This window comes from Sabethes cyaneus, chromosome 2, assembly GCF_943734655.1.
Source record: "Sabethes cyaneus chromosome 2, idSabCyanKW18_F2, whole genome shotgun sequence".
Lineage (NCBI taxonomy): Eukaryota > Metazoa > Arthropoda > Insecta > Diptera > Culicidae > Sabethes > Sabethes cyaneus.
In genome coordinates, this window is record NC_071354.1 from 216,591,691 (window position 1) to 216,606,589 (window position 14,899).

The 14,899-nt window shown below is 37.0% G+C and overlaps 1 protein-coding gene across 1 annotated transcript; it reads left to right on the forward strand.

The window, feature by feature from the left end:
* The first annotated feature begins 512 nt into the window (after window positions 1–512).
* LOC128734330 (beta-1,3-glucan-binding protein) lies at window positions 513–10,716 on the forward strand. Its single transcript, XM_053828470.1, has 6 exons — window positions 513–646; window positions 705–1,189; window positions 8,988–9,130; window positions 9,474–9,643; window positions 10,064–10,452; window positions 10,513–10,716. Exons 1-6 carry the CDS (start codon window positions 520–522, stop codon window positions 10,714–10,716), a joined length of 1,518 nt encoding a protein of 505 aa, XP_053684445.1. The 5' UTR covers window positions 513–519.
* Window positions 10,717–14,899: the final 4,183 nt, after the last annotated feature.

Genomic DNA, 14,899 nt, shown 5'->3' on the forward strand with positions numbered 1-14,899 from the left:
AGCGGGAAGTTCGTTTTTCACTGGACACCGAGGTAAATTACAAATTATTTGGCAATTATTTGTTGGTCCTTAATTTTTACTCCTTGCAACAATAAATTCTGGCTTTGCGGTGAGCTTTAATAGTCAATAGCTATCATGAAAATAAAAAACGTCTGATTGAGATGAGTGTTTTCATATGTTAATGTCTGCAGGGTACCAATCAGCTGTTCGAAAAAGTGTATAAAATTGTTGAATATTTAACGATCGCACATCGTTGAAAGAAGAAGAAAAGTCTGAAAAGGACTTTATGTTGAAGACAATCTTAACGCATCTTTAACCGGTTCCGATACAAGATTCTTGATCCAATATGTACCGGTTCAGTTATACGCATTCGTTCATTTCGTTTACCGTAGGTTTAAGTGTGTGGAAGGAAAAGAACACCGCGAACGTTTTGTGTGATTCCCAATTTTTTTGTCTTGCGTCTTCCGAGTGCAACAGGTCGGGCAAAACACACAACTAGTTTGTAATCAGTGATTCAAGATGAAGAAATACAGTTCATTGCCTGTGCTTTGTGCTTTAATTTGTTTTGGAGAAGCACAAATCTATACGGTTCCCGAAGTTGAATTCGAATATTTAAAACCCATGGGTTTTAAAGCCAGTATACCAGGTAAGTAAATATAATGAAAATTTAGTGAAAGAGTTAGGGTTAATTAAACCATTCGAAGATGTTCCCGGTGTGCGGTTATTTGCATTTCACGCCCGTCTCAACAAACCATTCCAACAGTTTGAGCAAGGGGATATGTATGAAGATGTTACCGAGCCAATCGGTGATCGCTGGGTATTTCAAACCACTAAAGTTAGTTTGATGGAAGGACAACAAATCTACTATTGGTTATACGTCCAGTACGAAGATGAAGGATACGTTGTATCAAATCAAAAACATACTATAAAAAAGAATCCTAAAACAACGACAACTATGAAAACCACTACCACAACAACAACAACTACTACTACTACTGTAAAACCTAAAGCAACTAAGGCTACAACAACGGTTAAGACGGCAACAAAAAAAACTAGTCCATGTGAATCGACGACGACCACGGTGAATGGAGCAACTACCTGCGCCGGTAAATTGATATTTGAAGATACCTTCCAGAGTCTGGATCTGAAGAAATGGCACAGAGAAGTGCGTATCCCACTGGACACCGAGGTAAGTTGCAATAATATATTGTTAAGAACTGCTCAGTTTGTATAGGATATGTACCTGTTGATTTAAAGTAAACTAGGTTGATTCCTGTAATTTTCATAATTCAATAACACGGAAAGTAAAATACGCATCAGTCATCAGTGAGGTAACTTTATTGAAATGTGATCAGGATTGTCCTGCTTTTGTGCTCCGATTTAACTTATTTTTCATTGTACAACTTCAGCCAAGCTAAATTTGAAAAAGTAATATATGTGGCATCTAAATTTATCTAAACTGTTGAATTTAGTAGGCATTGCTCTAACTTTTATATTTATTGCGATTGATAAGGCCATTACATATATTTTAAAAAGTTTTTGTCCCTCCGGTGTTGGGGCACTGAAGGGGGTGGCAAAAAAAACAAAGTGAATTTTTTAATCGAGCAAAAAAAATATGGATTTTAGGCATTTTTATTTTAAGTTTAAACGTGAAAACCAAATCTATTCTTGCTTTTAATATATACGTTGTTAATTTCCATGCAAAACTCTACGAAAAAAAGACAAAAGCGAAACAAAAATTTTTTGGTCGATTTTCGGAAATTCCGCTGTTTGAATTTCCATTTCTATTTTATGCTAGAAGCTTTAACTCAACTCGTACACTCATTTTTCAAGTTTTTCAGGCTGTAGAGCCCACAGACAATTGATTTTATAAAAAAAACTAACTCATATCCTACAAATTATTTTTTGCCCCCCGATTTTTCAAGCCAATTTCCAAGGGAGGGGGGGGACAAAAACTTTTAAAATGATTTGCAATGGCCTAATTTGCTCTATAAATGCCCCATACATTACCTATTCAAATTTTGCTTGGCTGAGCCGGCACAGTTAAATAGGTAAAATCGGTGCACAAAGCGTAGGACACCCCTGAAAGTGGTAATCCAGGACGACGTTAAGCTAATCTGGTATTAAATTTAATCAATCAAAAATTATTTGCCCAATCTACAAACGACGTTTAAGAGGTTTCGGTGATAGATATAAAGTTTTGAAAAATACTTAGTTTTAAATTAAAAACAAAATTAAGATTTGGGTTTACCAAAACAGTGCAGAAAGCTTTACTATCCAATCCGCTACCGTGATCCGACATGTCTACAACCACAGTCAGTCAAAAAGGTATTCGGACAGCATCGAATTAATGTTTCTTCTAACAATACTCTTAGATGACTGAAGTTTTTTAAGCGTTTTTGTGGAATACGAATTTAAACTTATTTAACTTTAACTTTGTTCAGATAGTCGAAGTTCTATCCAAAAATATATAAATATCCTATCCCAGATTTCGCCATCCACCACCACAGCGTATGAAATCAAAAGTTTGTTGTTGGGAAGTAATTTGAAAAATTTAATGTAAAACAAAATAATTTCTGTAGCCCAAAGATCCGCAGTCTTTAATTTAATCGGCCACTATATTTACGATAGGTAAATTGATTGCGTAAAAATAGTTAAGTCCAATTTCAATTCCAGTTATAAATTAAACTTCCAGTTTAGTTTCAAGTCTAATTTAGGTTCAATGTTAAGCTCAAATTCAATTTTATTTTCATGCCCGATTTCAGCACTAATTATTTCACGTTCAATTTTAAGTCTAGTTTTGAAACTATACCAAACGTAATTTCAAGTGTAATTCAAATCCAATTTTAATTCGGGGCCATCCAGATACCACGTGGACAGAAAAATACCAATTTTCAACCCCCCGTCCCCCTCCGTGGACAAGCGTGGACATTGACTCAACCCCCACCCCCCTCCCTGTTTGTCCACGTGGACATTTTTTTACTTAAGTAAAATTTAACAAAACAGAAATGCATGGTGGTAAATTTTGTTCTCCAATTAATTTATGCAGCACTTATTAAAAAACCTTATGTAAAACGAAGCTCTAAAGCCCCCGATACAATGCTTACCGATTGCGGAAATTTAAATTTTTCCATGAGTTTTCTGTCAAATTGCCACAGCGTAGTAAAATTCGTATGGAAAATGTTAGGACCTAAATTCTCCTGTTCATGGTTATCTTATCTACTGCGAATTATTATCGACTGCAAGGAAGTCCGTTTCAGTTTGACTTTCGCTTGACGATTCTTCTTCGTCAACAGTATCCCTGTCTAACTAGAGCACCTCAGCTTGGGCGTCTACTTTGACACAACACAAGACCTTTCCGACGCGATGTGGTTCGTAAAATTTTCTGAAGATGAATCCTTTCATAATGCTCGGTTCATGTATTTACGTCAACGTACTTTATCAGAAGACAAAACTTTATTTGAGCTTAAAAACAATCACTGATCAATAGTTAACGCTAATATGCATAATCAATTCAATATTTCTGTTTCTAATTTCTATTTCTTCTATGAAAAAAAAAACTTGTCCACGTGGACATTTTCCATATCCCCTCCCCCCCTTCCGTGGACAAGCGTGGACATTTTCATACCCCCCACCCCCTCTAAACTGTCCACGTGGTATATAGATGGCCCCTTCTTACTTTAGATGCAGTTCAATGTCTATTTACGTGTCCATTCAAGTCTAATTTAACTTCGATTTAAGCAGGCTTAATTTTGCTCATCTTAAGCATACAGAGACAGAGCTATGCTTAGATTTTTGCACTTCCATATTATTCTTAGCAAATGAATCACAAATATCGAGGTTGCAGCGTTTACAAAATAAAATCATGCGTTTGATTTTGCGATGCAATAGATTCACTTCCTCAACGTTGATGCTGGACGCTTTGCAATGGTTGTCGGTGAAGCAACGAATTGTTTTCTTGACAATGGTGTTCATATTCAAAGTAGTTAATGGACTGCTGCCTCGATATTTGTGTGATCGAATTGTAAGGGGAAGTGACGTCCATAGATATAATACTAGAAATGCGGCAGAGATTAGGACACCTAATTTTATAACAAGTGCTTCTCAAAATTCTTTGTTCTTTAAGGGAATTAAGATATACAATTCGATACCTAGGCACATCAGACGTACAACGACGCTATCCGAATTTAAGAGACAATGCATTTCACTCGTAAAGGCAGTATTTTGATTTTTTTAGTTTATTTTTTTAATTTAAATAATATTTGACGAAGTTCTTGCTACTGATTATTTAATTTGGACATCTGTTAATCAAGTATTTGTTAGAGATTAATGAAGCACATTAAAACTATTATGTTCGTCACCATGGTGATGATGGATTTCGTAATTGTTAATGTAGTTAAAAAAAAGAGTAGTCTTCAAAGGTTTGAGAACCGCGCGCGTTAAACAGATATAGAGGACTGATTTTAAATTTGACTGTTCTTTCTATTAGAAATATCTGACTTTACTACTAGTAATTGACAAATTCGTGAGTGTTCAGGAAGATTTGGATGCTTCTGCTTGTTATTAGATGTATATTTTCCTAGCCAGTCAAGAATTTTTTCGGGTCGGAAATTTTCTTGATTTCCCTGGGTGGGGATGCCCTTATAAGTCTCATACTAAGTTGAAGGTTGGACTTTGCTTTGCTTGCTGATTACAGCGGGAATGGCCTCGTCGGGACTGCGTCGACTTAGTAGCGGGCTAAACTGGGTATTGGCTTGACCAAAATGATATGAACATCTCGGTAACTGGCAGAAGGTTGCAAATTGATACTGGAGATCCTTGGTTTGGCAATAACTTGAAAAATTATATATTTTAACAGTTATAACTTGTATTTGAATACTATCGCAGGAATTTATATCTGTGTCAAAAACCAGATCGTTTTGTTTGCCTACCTGGTTCAAATGTATATTCACTTATTATCTATTAGATAAATCGACTATCTCGAACCTTTGTAGGGGAATGAGGTGGGCTCCATCATCATCATCACGTGCTTCTCACGTGCTCACAACGACCAAGAGCTTTGATTTTCTGTTTAACCGTTTGCTCTTTCTCTGCCTGAAGTGTGAATTCTGTTGTTTCTTGCGCAGAAGGAGCACAACTACAATCAGAGCTAATCGCTTTTCGCACACTGGAAACCAAAGACTATTTGCTCCGTACCGTATCCCAAAGAGAATATCGGACAGGTAATTATATGGACTGAAACGATTTGCTCCGTGACCTTGAGAGAAAGAAAAAGAAAGATGAAACAAAATTAACGCTCACTTTTGCAGTAAAGCCCTGCAAAAGCAAATGAACTCGTCGCTTATCGGAGAAGGTAAGAGAGAGAGAGACGGGGGGACGAGACAAGAAAGGGACCACGATGGAACCAAAAACAAGAAAAACCAAAATTGAAAAGATATATAATGAGTGAAAATAGAAAACCAATAGAGGAAATGAGAAAAAAACAGGAAAAAGAGGTCAAACGGGGAATAATAGCAGAAGCTTAGGACGGAAAATTGAAAAATGAGGCAGAAAAACACGAAAAATGAGCTAAAAAGGTAAAACAGCAAAGAAAATACGAAAAACGGAAGATAGAAAGTTTTTCAAAGAGGACAGGCCAAAAAGGGTAATAAAAAACAGAATAAAAACAGAAAACACAAAAAAAACGCGGCATCAAAAAGTGGATAGCGGCCCAGACATAGACGGAAAAACGAGAAGGAAAGGAGACAAAAAAAGTTAGAGTAATACGAAAACTGCAAACGAAAAAAAAGGGAAAAGGAGAATATAATTGATTGAAAACGGGAAAGAAAATAACAATAAAATGAGCGAAAAGGAAACAAAGAAAGACGGAACACACGAGACAAAATACAAGGAAAACGAGAGAAAAAGAGGAACAACGGATGTAAAGTGAGAGCAAAAACCGGTGCCGGGAGCAAACGGTACAGAAAAGTGAACAAATGAGACTGAGAAACAGAAGTGAATAACGGAGACTGGAAACCAGAAAAAGCCCAGCAGAAAAGATGTGTAAAACGTGTGAGAGAATTATACAAAAAATGTCAATTTTAATTTGAAGTAAAACTCTTAGTCTAATTCCGTGTGCATGTCCGGTTTGAAGAAAAATGTCTAGTTCAAATTAATCCAAATTCAATTTAAACTAGTCTACACGCTTAAAAAATTTGACCAAAAGTATAACAGCTCAAAACATGCATATTTTTGCACACTATTTTGAGTAACTCTTACTCTTTTAATGAGTTCAACGCAGAAGCCCTCTAATGAGCAATATTTACTCAAAAATGAATGCCATTTCACACAAAACTGAGCAGTACTTACACAAATTATGATTAAATATGGCTCAGTTATGAGGTCGGCCTAAACTACTCGAATTGAGAAATTGTAAAATTAATTTAGTTAATTTCAAGTCAAATTTCATTCTGATTTCATGTACAATTTGAATTTAAATTTCAAGTCTTATTTCAAATGTAAAGCCAAGTCTAATCTCAAGTCCAATTTAAATCCAATTTATGACGAATTTCAATTCCAATATTTGATTCAGTTTAGATCCTAATTTCAAATTCAATTTCAAGTCCAATTCAATTCTAATTTCAAATAAAATTTTAAGCCCAATTTCAAATAAAATCTTCAAATTATAAAGCTTTTTATGAGCGTATTAGTGGAATACAAAAAATTAAATGAAAGATAGCTTTTTCACTATTTAATTTCACTTTTAATTTTATTCACGACAGATTTGCATTTCCCCTACAGCTTCCAGGCTTTATAAGCGTTTGTCGGTGTAGTTCAAAAATATTGGATAAGCAGTGAAATTAAACAGTTTTTATTATTGATTAAACAGATTTTAAATTTAAATTCATTCTTCTCTAGAAATTAAATAGCGAAAAAGCTTTCTTTCATTTATTTACTTCAAATTCTGTTTTGTCTAATTCCGAACAACACTTTTAGTCAAAATTACTCCGAATTTAAGTCCTATTCTGAATCCAATTTCAAGTTTAATTTCCAGTTCAATTTGAAGCAAAGGTGCAATACCAAATTCAAGTAAGTTCAATTTCAACTCTAATTTCTAGATCCGTTCCAAGTTTTCGCAGTTTTCAACCTAATCGGCCGGTATTTTTGTGATAAGTAGTAGTAGTCCAATATCAAATATTTCTTCCTTTGAATGATTTCTCCGTTTTTACAGGCCAAAACGTGCTTCTGAAGAAACAGGTGCCCTACCTTTGGTTTTTGTCTGGGCACACTGATGAAAAGAGAACAGAAGTCCGTTGAGAAACAACAAAGTTATGACCATTTTCGTAAAATCCGTGCCCGTAACATTTATCGCTCAGACCATTTTAAAGTTATATGAGCCACTGACATTGGAAGCTGTTTCTGATCCGTAGCTTGCAGTAGCAGGATCTGGGTAATTCGACGGAAGTGGTCTGTAAGGTTAAAATGGCCACAAAGGTAGAAAGTTACTGACAGCATTTCTAGAAATGATTACACACACACACACACACACACACACACACACACACACACACACACACACACACACACACACACACACACACACACACACACACACACACACACACACACACACACGCACACACACACACACACACACACACACACACACACACGCACGCACACACACACACACACACACACACACACACACACACACACACACACACACACACACACACACACACACACACACACACACACACACACACACACACACACACACACACACACACACACACACACACACACACACACACACACACACACACACACACACACACACACACACACACACACACACACACAGTTTTACGTGAAATAGGTAAATGACAAAATTTTAACTTCTCTGATTTAGATGAAACATTACAAACGTGTTTGATAGAAGGAAATTTGCACCTTCCACATGTTTTGGCGCCATTTTGATTCAAGACTCATTTCTAAAAAGGACGTATTTATTTGCATGTGTAATATGTTTAAAAGATTGTATCTCGAAAACTATCGGTTGTTAAAAAAATTATATCTGAACAAAAGTTGTTGAAAATTGATTTTAGACTACATGAAAAAATATGCACTGAAAAAAATATTTTGTCAATTTTTCAAAAATTTGAAAATCAAATCAAGCTTAAAATCAAGATATCAAAAATATACTATTTTTGAACATTTTTAAATTTTTTTTGGAAAAAATAGAAGTAATTTTCAGCCTTTTAAAAGTTATTCTGAGATTGAGCAACTTTCATGAACGGACTGCGTAGATTCTCCGGGTCTGTGGTGCCGCGTTTCCTACCGCTGTCATCATTCCGTTTGGTAGTCTGATGCTTCCTGAACGTCTGATTACTTGGGATACAGTTGACTGTTCAATTCTTATCTGTTTACCGCTCCATCGATAAGAAGCATTTGGCTTTTCGAAGAAAGTACCCAAAGTTTTTTGCGTACTTTCTCTTGTTCCAAAGATATCACTGTGATCTGTTAATCAATTTTGTGTAAACTCTTCCGATATAAACAACATACTTCAACTATTTTTAGTCAAAATTTCTGTTATGTTCTGTTACTCACGCGGTAAAAAGTTACTAACTAATCAGTGTATCCAGTTTTTACGAATATAGTTTTAAATATACCCACAACTCAAAAGTGAAAGGTTAAATCAATAAGGTGTCGTCAAGTTGTAGGAAATTAAATGTTGTTTAAAAATTTTATAGAAACAATGGAGCAAACATATGAAAAAGACGTGCTAAAAATAAAATATTGAAATAATCCGAACATTGTTAGCATGTGATATAACCTAGTCAACCAAAAATCAACTTTATTGGTTAATGAACAGCTGAGATAGCGCGATGGGCGTACAGCACCACCCACCGCGTTATACAAATCTTCGCTGTATATACTATATTATTGATGGTAACTTAAACAGAATGTAAATAATCAATCTATTTGCATGCTTTTTTTTACAGTCCGCGGAGTTCGTATCCTATCAAGATTCGGCGGCGAACAGCTATGTCGCCGATGGTCAGCTCGTAATCGTTCCCACCGTGCTCAACGCGCAACCGGGGTTCAACGATGAACGCATTCGCACCGGCGAGTTAATCCTATCAGGGTAAGTACCGACTGCCATACGTGCTGAAAGCCATACAGCATATCCGATGCAGTACATTTTACTTCATTGCCGGCTTACAGCATCGCAATGTGCTTTAGCTTTTGTTTCATATTTGTCGCGGTGTTTTTTCGGGACCTCCTGTAGCACAGGATGGACACGTGGTTCCGGATTCATGCATTATAAATTTCTTCATTATTCCGGTCCTTTTCCGTTTTGGCATTCGTGGTCGGGTAGGTCGCTCGCCCAGGTTTTTGTTGACTGAGATAGGGAATGAGAGAGATTTATTCTGTATTTTTTTTATCTCCCTATTGTTTTGCTTTTTTATTTTGTTTTGTTTTTTCAGCTGCAAATCACCTACCAACAATGAGTACGAATGCCGTCGGAAGGCAGCTCTCTTCACCATCCTACCACCGGTTGTGTCAGCCAAGCTGAACACCAGGGACAGCTTCCGCTTTCGGTACGGCCGAGTGGAGATACGGGCCAAGCTGCCCAAAGGCGACTGGATTTTTCCACGTAATATGTGCTTTTGTTTATATATTTTTAAACGCTGTACTTGTTCCGTGCGAGGGCAGGATGAAAAGATGAAAAGAATTTGGCCGAATGTTTGAGCTTGGGTAGTAGCTAATTTGTACTACAATGTGTTTGAGAATGTTTGGAGAAAGAAAAAGAATTTTTTTTATTGCTGCTTATGAATGCTCTTGTTGATCTCTCACACAAGAATGTACCGGAATTTAGGTTAAAGTCGAAAATGGTTCAGAAACGGCTGAATTTTTACGTTTCTATTTAATTGGATATGGTTTGCATAGAACATACTTCTGTTAATCATAATTTGGTAGCTAATAGCTTGAATATCGCTCAAAACCATTATAGAAAACTAATGTAGATTAGTGTTTGAAGCTTCAATGTGATATTTTTTTATATTTCCCCCCACAGAATTGCTACTCCAGCCGTGGGAAAACTACTACGGCTACGCCGATCTAGCTTCCGGTTTAATGCTGGTAGCGCACATACTGTCCAACGAGCAGCTTACAACGCGTGAAGGTGTCCAAATCGACGGACACCGCCTGCGGGGTGGTGTTATTGTTACTAATGAGCAAAAAATGCGTGAAACCTTTATGAAGGCAAATTTTCTGGATGAACATTTTAGCGATGATTTTCACGTGTACACATTAACCTGGAGACCGGAGAGTATAGCACTGTCCGTCGACGGATTTCAGTATGCAACGTTAAGAACCGACTTTAGGGATTACGGTGTAACCAACAATTTAGCCCAGGCTAAATTGTGGAATGTAAATAACACGATGTCTCCCTTTGATCGAGAGGTAAACAACTTACAGAAATTGGTCTATCATTGTCTAACCATGTTTGGTATTTCTTTGCAGTTTTACATTTCCCTTGGAGTGGGTGTTGGAGGAATTAGAGATTTTCCCGATTACAGTAAAAGTGGACCTTTCAGCACACCGAAGCCGTGGAATAATACTAGCCCGAAGGCGGAATACTTTTTCTACCAAAATCGAAACTCTTGGCACCAAACGTGGACCGAACCAGAATTGAAAGTGGATTACGTTCGAGTGTATGCTTTGTAGTAATAAATAAAACATAAATTAGGTTGAAAAAAAAAACGGGCTTTCAGATGCAATTGGATTCAAAATCAAAGTGAAACTGGCTATAAAATTGACTTGGAACTGGGCTAGAAATTAGAATTGAAATACGACTTGACATAGGGTATTGAATTAAACTTGAATTTAGACTAATTTCGATTAGAAACTTTATTTTAAATTGGACTTAAATTTAGATTAATTTGGACTAAAAGTTATATTTGGAACTAGTCATGAAATTGGGCTTAAAAGAGAATTTGATGCTTTCATTTGAAAATGGTTTTCGAAGATTACTTGAAATTGGAATTTAAATTTGACTTGGACTTGGACTTAAAATGGGATTTAAAATTTTGTTCGAAATTGAACATAGTATTGAAAGTAATTTGAACTTAAACTTTACTTGAGATTGTAATTCAAATTTTACTAGAAATTGGATTTGAAATCATAGTTGAAATTTGACTTAAAATTGGAATTAAATTAGTACATAGACACGAAACCGGTCACGAAGTTTCACTTGAAATTAGGAATGACATATTTCGTGTTACTTTCATACATTTTTTTCCTTTTCTGTACCTATTAGTCTCTTTTCCGGTCTTATTTTTCCACGTTTTGTTCCGTTTTTGCATCATTTCTGCACCATTTATTTGGTTTTTGCTCTCATTTTTTTCTTTTCCTTTCATTTTCTGTCGTTTTCCTTTTTTTCTGTCTTGTGTTATCTGTTTCACTGTTCTGTTTTTCTGTCCCATTCTTTCTTATTTTCAGTAATGTTTTTCCTCTCGTTTTCGAAACATCTTTTTGTAATTTTCTTTCCCGTTCTCCAACTTTCTTCCTTCTCGGTTTTCTTTCTCGTCTATTTGATTAGTTACTCCGTTTTTTCCTCTTTTTTGCCACGTTTATTTTATTTCTGGCTTCCTTTTTCTCCTTTGTTCTTCGGTTTACTTTATTTATCTCCCGTTTTTCGTTTTTATTGTTTTTCCTGTTTTACTTTTCTCATTTTTCTGTCCCTTTTTGCCATTCCCCTTCCCATTACATATTATATTCCGTTTGACCACTTTTTCCTGCTCTCCTCATTATCTCTATCGGGTTTCTTCACTCTTTTTTGCTATTTTGGTTTTCTCTTTTGGTATATATTGTTTTTCGTCCGTTTTCCCTTGCTTGTTTCTTCTTCTCCTCTTATTCTTTCTTCATCTCTTACGTTTTCTGACACGTTTCTTTTTCATTTTCTGTCCCGCCTTCGCTTTACTTGTCCCTAATTCTCTCTCACTCACTAATTCTCTCTCACTCACCTTTTTCTTGCTCGCTGTTTCCTCTTTCACATCTTTTCCAGTTTCGTTTTTCACCCTTTTGACTTCTGATTTTCCTCTTATTTGTCTCTTTTTCAGTTCAGCCTCTGTTCCGTTTTTTTCCATTTTAAGCCCCTTTTTGTCTTTTTCAGTTTGATTTTTTGTTTTTTGTCTCGTTAACTCTTCTTCCGTTCTTCTTATCACTATGTCCCACTTTTTCTCCTTTGCTGTCACGTTTTGTTTTTCACATTGTCTGTTCTCGTTTCTTAATTCCTCAGTTCCCGTATTGTTCCTTTTCTTTTCTTCCTTTTCAATCCCGGTATTTTCTTTTTTGATGTTTTTTCTCAGTTTCAGTTTCCTTTTCGTCATCTTTTTCTATCACGTTTTTCTCGTTTCATTTATCGATGTTCCTTCTATTTTCTCAGTTTTATTCTTTTCCCTTCCGTTCTTTCTCTTTTTCTGACCAGTCTTCTCTTTTTGCTTCGTTGTCCTATTTTCTCTTCTCTTCTTCTTTTACAATTTTCTCTCTTTTTACGTCCTGTTTTCCCTCATATTGTGTCACGATTTGCTTTTTTCCTTTTTTTCTAGCCCTAGCCCTAGCCCTAGCCCTAGCCCTAGCCCTAGTTTTATCGATATCTATAAATTACTTCATTCAGAGCATAATTTTCACCAAGATATTTGGCTAGAATGATAGTCAAACAAAAATAATATCGTCGCATAGAAGTGTGTGGTGCGTATACGGGAATGATAGAATTGAGAAAATAAAACAAAGCTAGGTATTAGACTACCTTGTACAACGGACGGCAGTAGTTTAGTGAGTAAAACATTCGAGTACCAACCGAAAGATCGTGGGTGCGAGCCCCACCTGGCATTGCACTACCAAATATGATTTTGGTCAGAATCAAAATTTGCCACTTCATCCAAATAAACATTGCCTTCCCTTTCGAAAACAGAATGATCCGTTATTATTCGCGTTAGTTTGTTGTGCTGTACAAAATTACCCTCAATCGCCTTGCTGCGCATTTGTTGCTGAACGAAGAATTTACCGGTATTCAGTGCTCTGCGCTGTACTAAATCTGTCGTGCATTTGGCTATGGTTCGGATGTTCAATCTCGTGTCGCTTGCGTAAGAGGGGAAGACAAAGCACTTTCCAGTGAATGCTTCAGGTAAGTAGCTTTTCGTTACTTGAAATATTTCTAGCTGTGTTGGGTGGTCAATGGGGATCAAATAACTATAGGCTTATTTTCCCATTTAAGGCTCAAACACGCGTCATTGATTTCTGAAATTTTAAAAGCGCATTTAATGCCAAAAACAATAGTTATGATTATAAAACTATTATCACTTCACAATTAACACTTCATTGTGTTCTAGCGGAACACAATGAATATGTTTTCGTGAAGATAACTTCTAGTTTGAGCAGAAAAACTGCTTTTGTAATTTCAATGACGAGCGTCCGAACCTTAGTCCGACTAAGGAGATCCATCGATGTATCGAGGAGCATATTATGCCGTACAAAGCTAACGATGTAAAAAATGCCAATCACACCGGTAGTCCTCTACGAACTTGAGACAGTGGCTTTGCTTCCGGAGGACATACGTGCCCTAGCTGTATTTGAACGAATGGTGTTGCGGACTATTTTTGGCGGAGTACACTCGGAAACCGGAGAGTGACGTAGGCGTATGAATTGCACGCTACAGGCACTACTTAAAGAGATTCCCATCGTACACCTGGCGAAAGTTGGGAGACTACGGTGGGCCGGCCACGTCGCAAGGATGCCGGACGACTGTGCAGACAAAATTCGTTCTCTTCAAGAACCCCACCGGCACCAAGAATAGAGGAGTCCAACATGCTAGATGGCACGACCAGGTTGAAGCCGACTTGCGTGTGTCGAGACGCGCAACGAAATGGCAACGAGCTGCTCGGGACCGAGTACAATGGAGAGGAATTCTTGATTCGGCAAGAGTCACCCCGGCTCTCGGCTGGTCAAATGTAAAATGCAAAATGCCGAACCTTAATCTTACTCGGATTCTCGTAAAATAAACTCACGTTGATGACAATGGACGACGCGGACGACAATGATGATGATGATGATGAACCGCCATTCAGTGTTGTTTTCCAATGGTTACGTCTGTCTGCAGCTGCATTGACAATGATCAAACTGATGTCTGTGCTAGTAAAACTTTTGTGAAACACGAAATTTCAGATATTTTAAACTGATGACCCACCTTTTTGTAATTCGTAGTCCTATGGTACGTTGAAAACTTTTTTCAAGAGCATGAGGTTTCAACAATTTAGTATTCCACTTTGTTGGTTTTTCTGCTTGTCAGACTGTATATCCTAGTTGTTATACTACATCAACAACTGCCTGTCGTCGGGTCCATTTTGTTTGGCACTTAATTTCGAATGCAATCTAGTGCCAATCTGGCATACGTCCTCTGTAGAATTGCAATTATCATGCAAGTTTAAAAATGGAAACACCAGAAGAACCAGTAGCTCCAACTGCACCACTAATTTGTGCAAGAATATATTTTAGCAATGTACCTACCTCGTGAGTTGGAAAAGCATAGTCCCGCGTTGAATCCTGTGTGTTTGCACACAGGAAGCTGAAAGTGACACGCTAAGCGTTTACGAAACTGGCTCAAACAACCCAAAAGCAGCAATGGATGAAATTGTTGCAATGCGAAAAAAAAATGTCATCCGATTTGCATTCTCCGCTAAACGGAGAAGCTTGAGCTGAATGTTCTGCATAGCATATGGGTGTTTCCCTCGAAATTCCGGACCCCATTGTGCCGGGGGGTGTCATTTTAGGTTAAACATTTCGTACGAGAATGCGGCACCAGATTGCAAAATAGAAAGCATGGGAATGGCAAAAAAAATTCCGAGTAAAC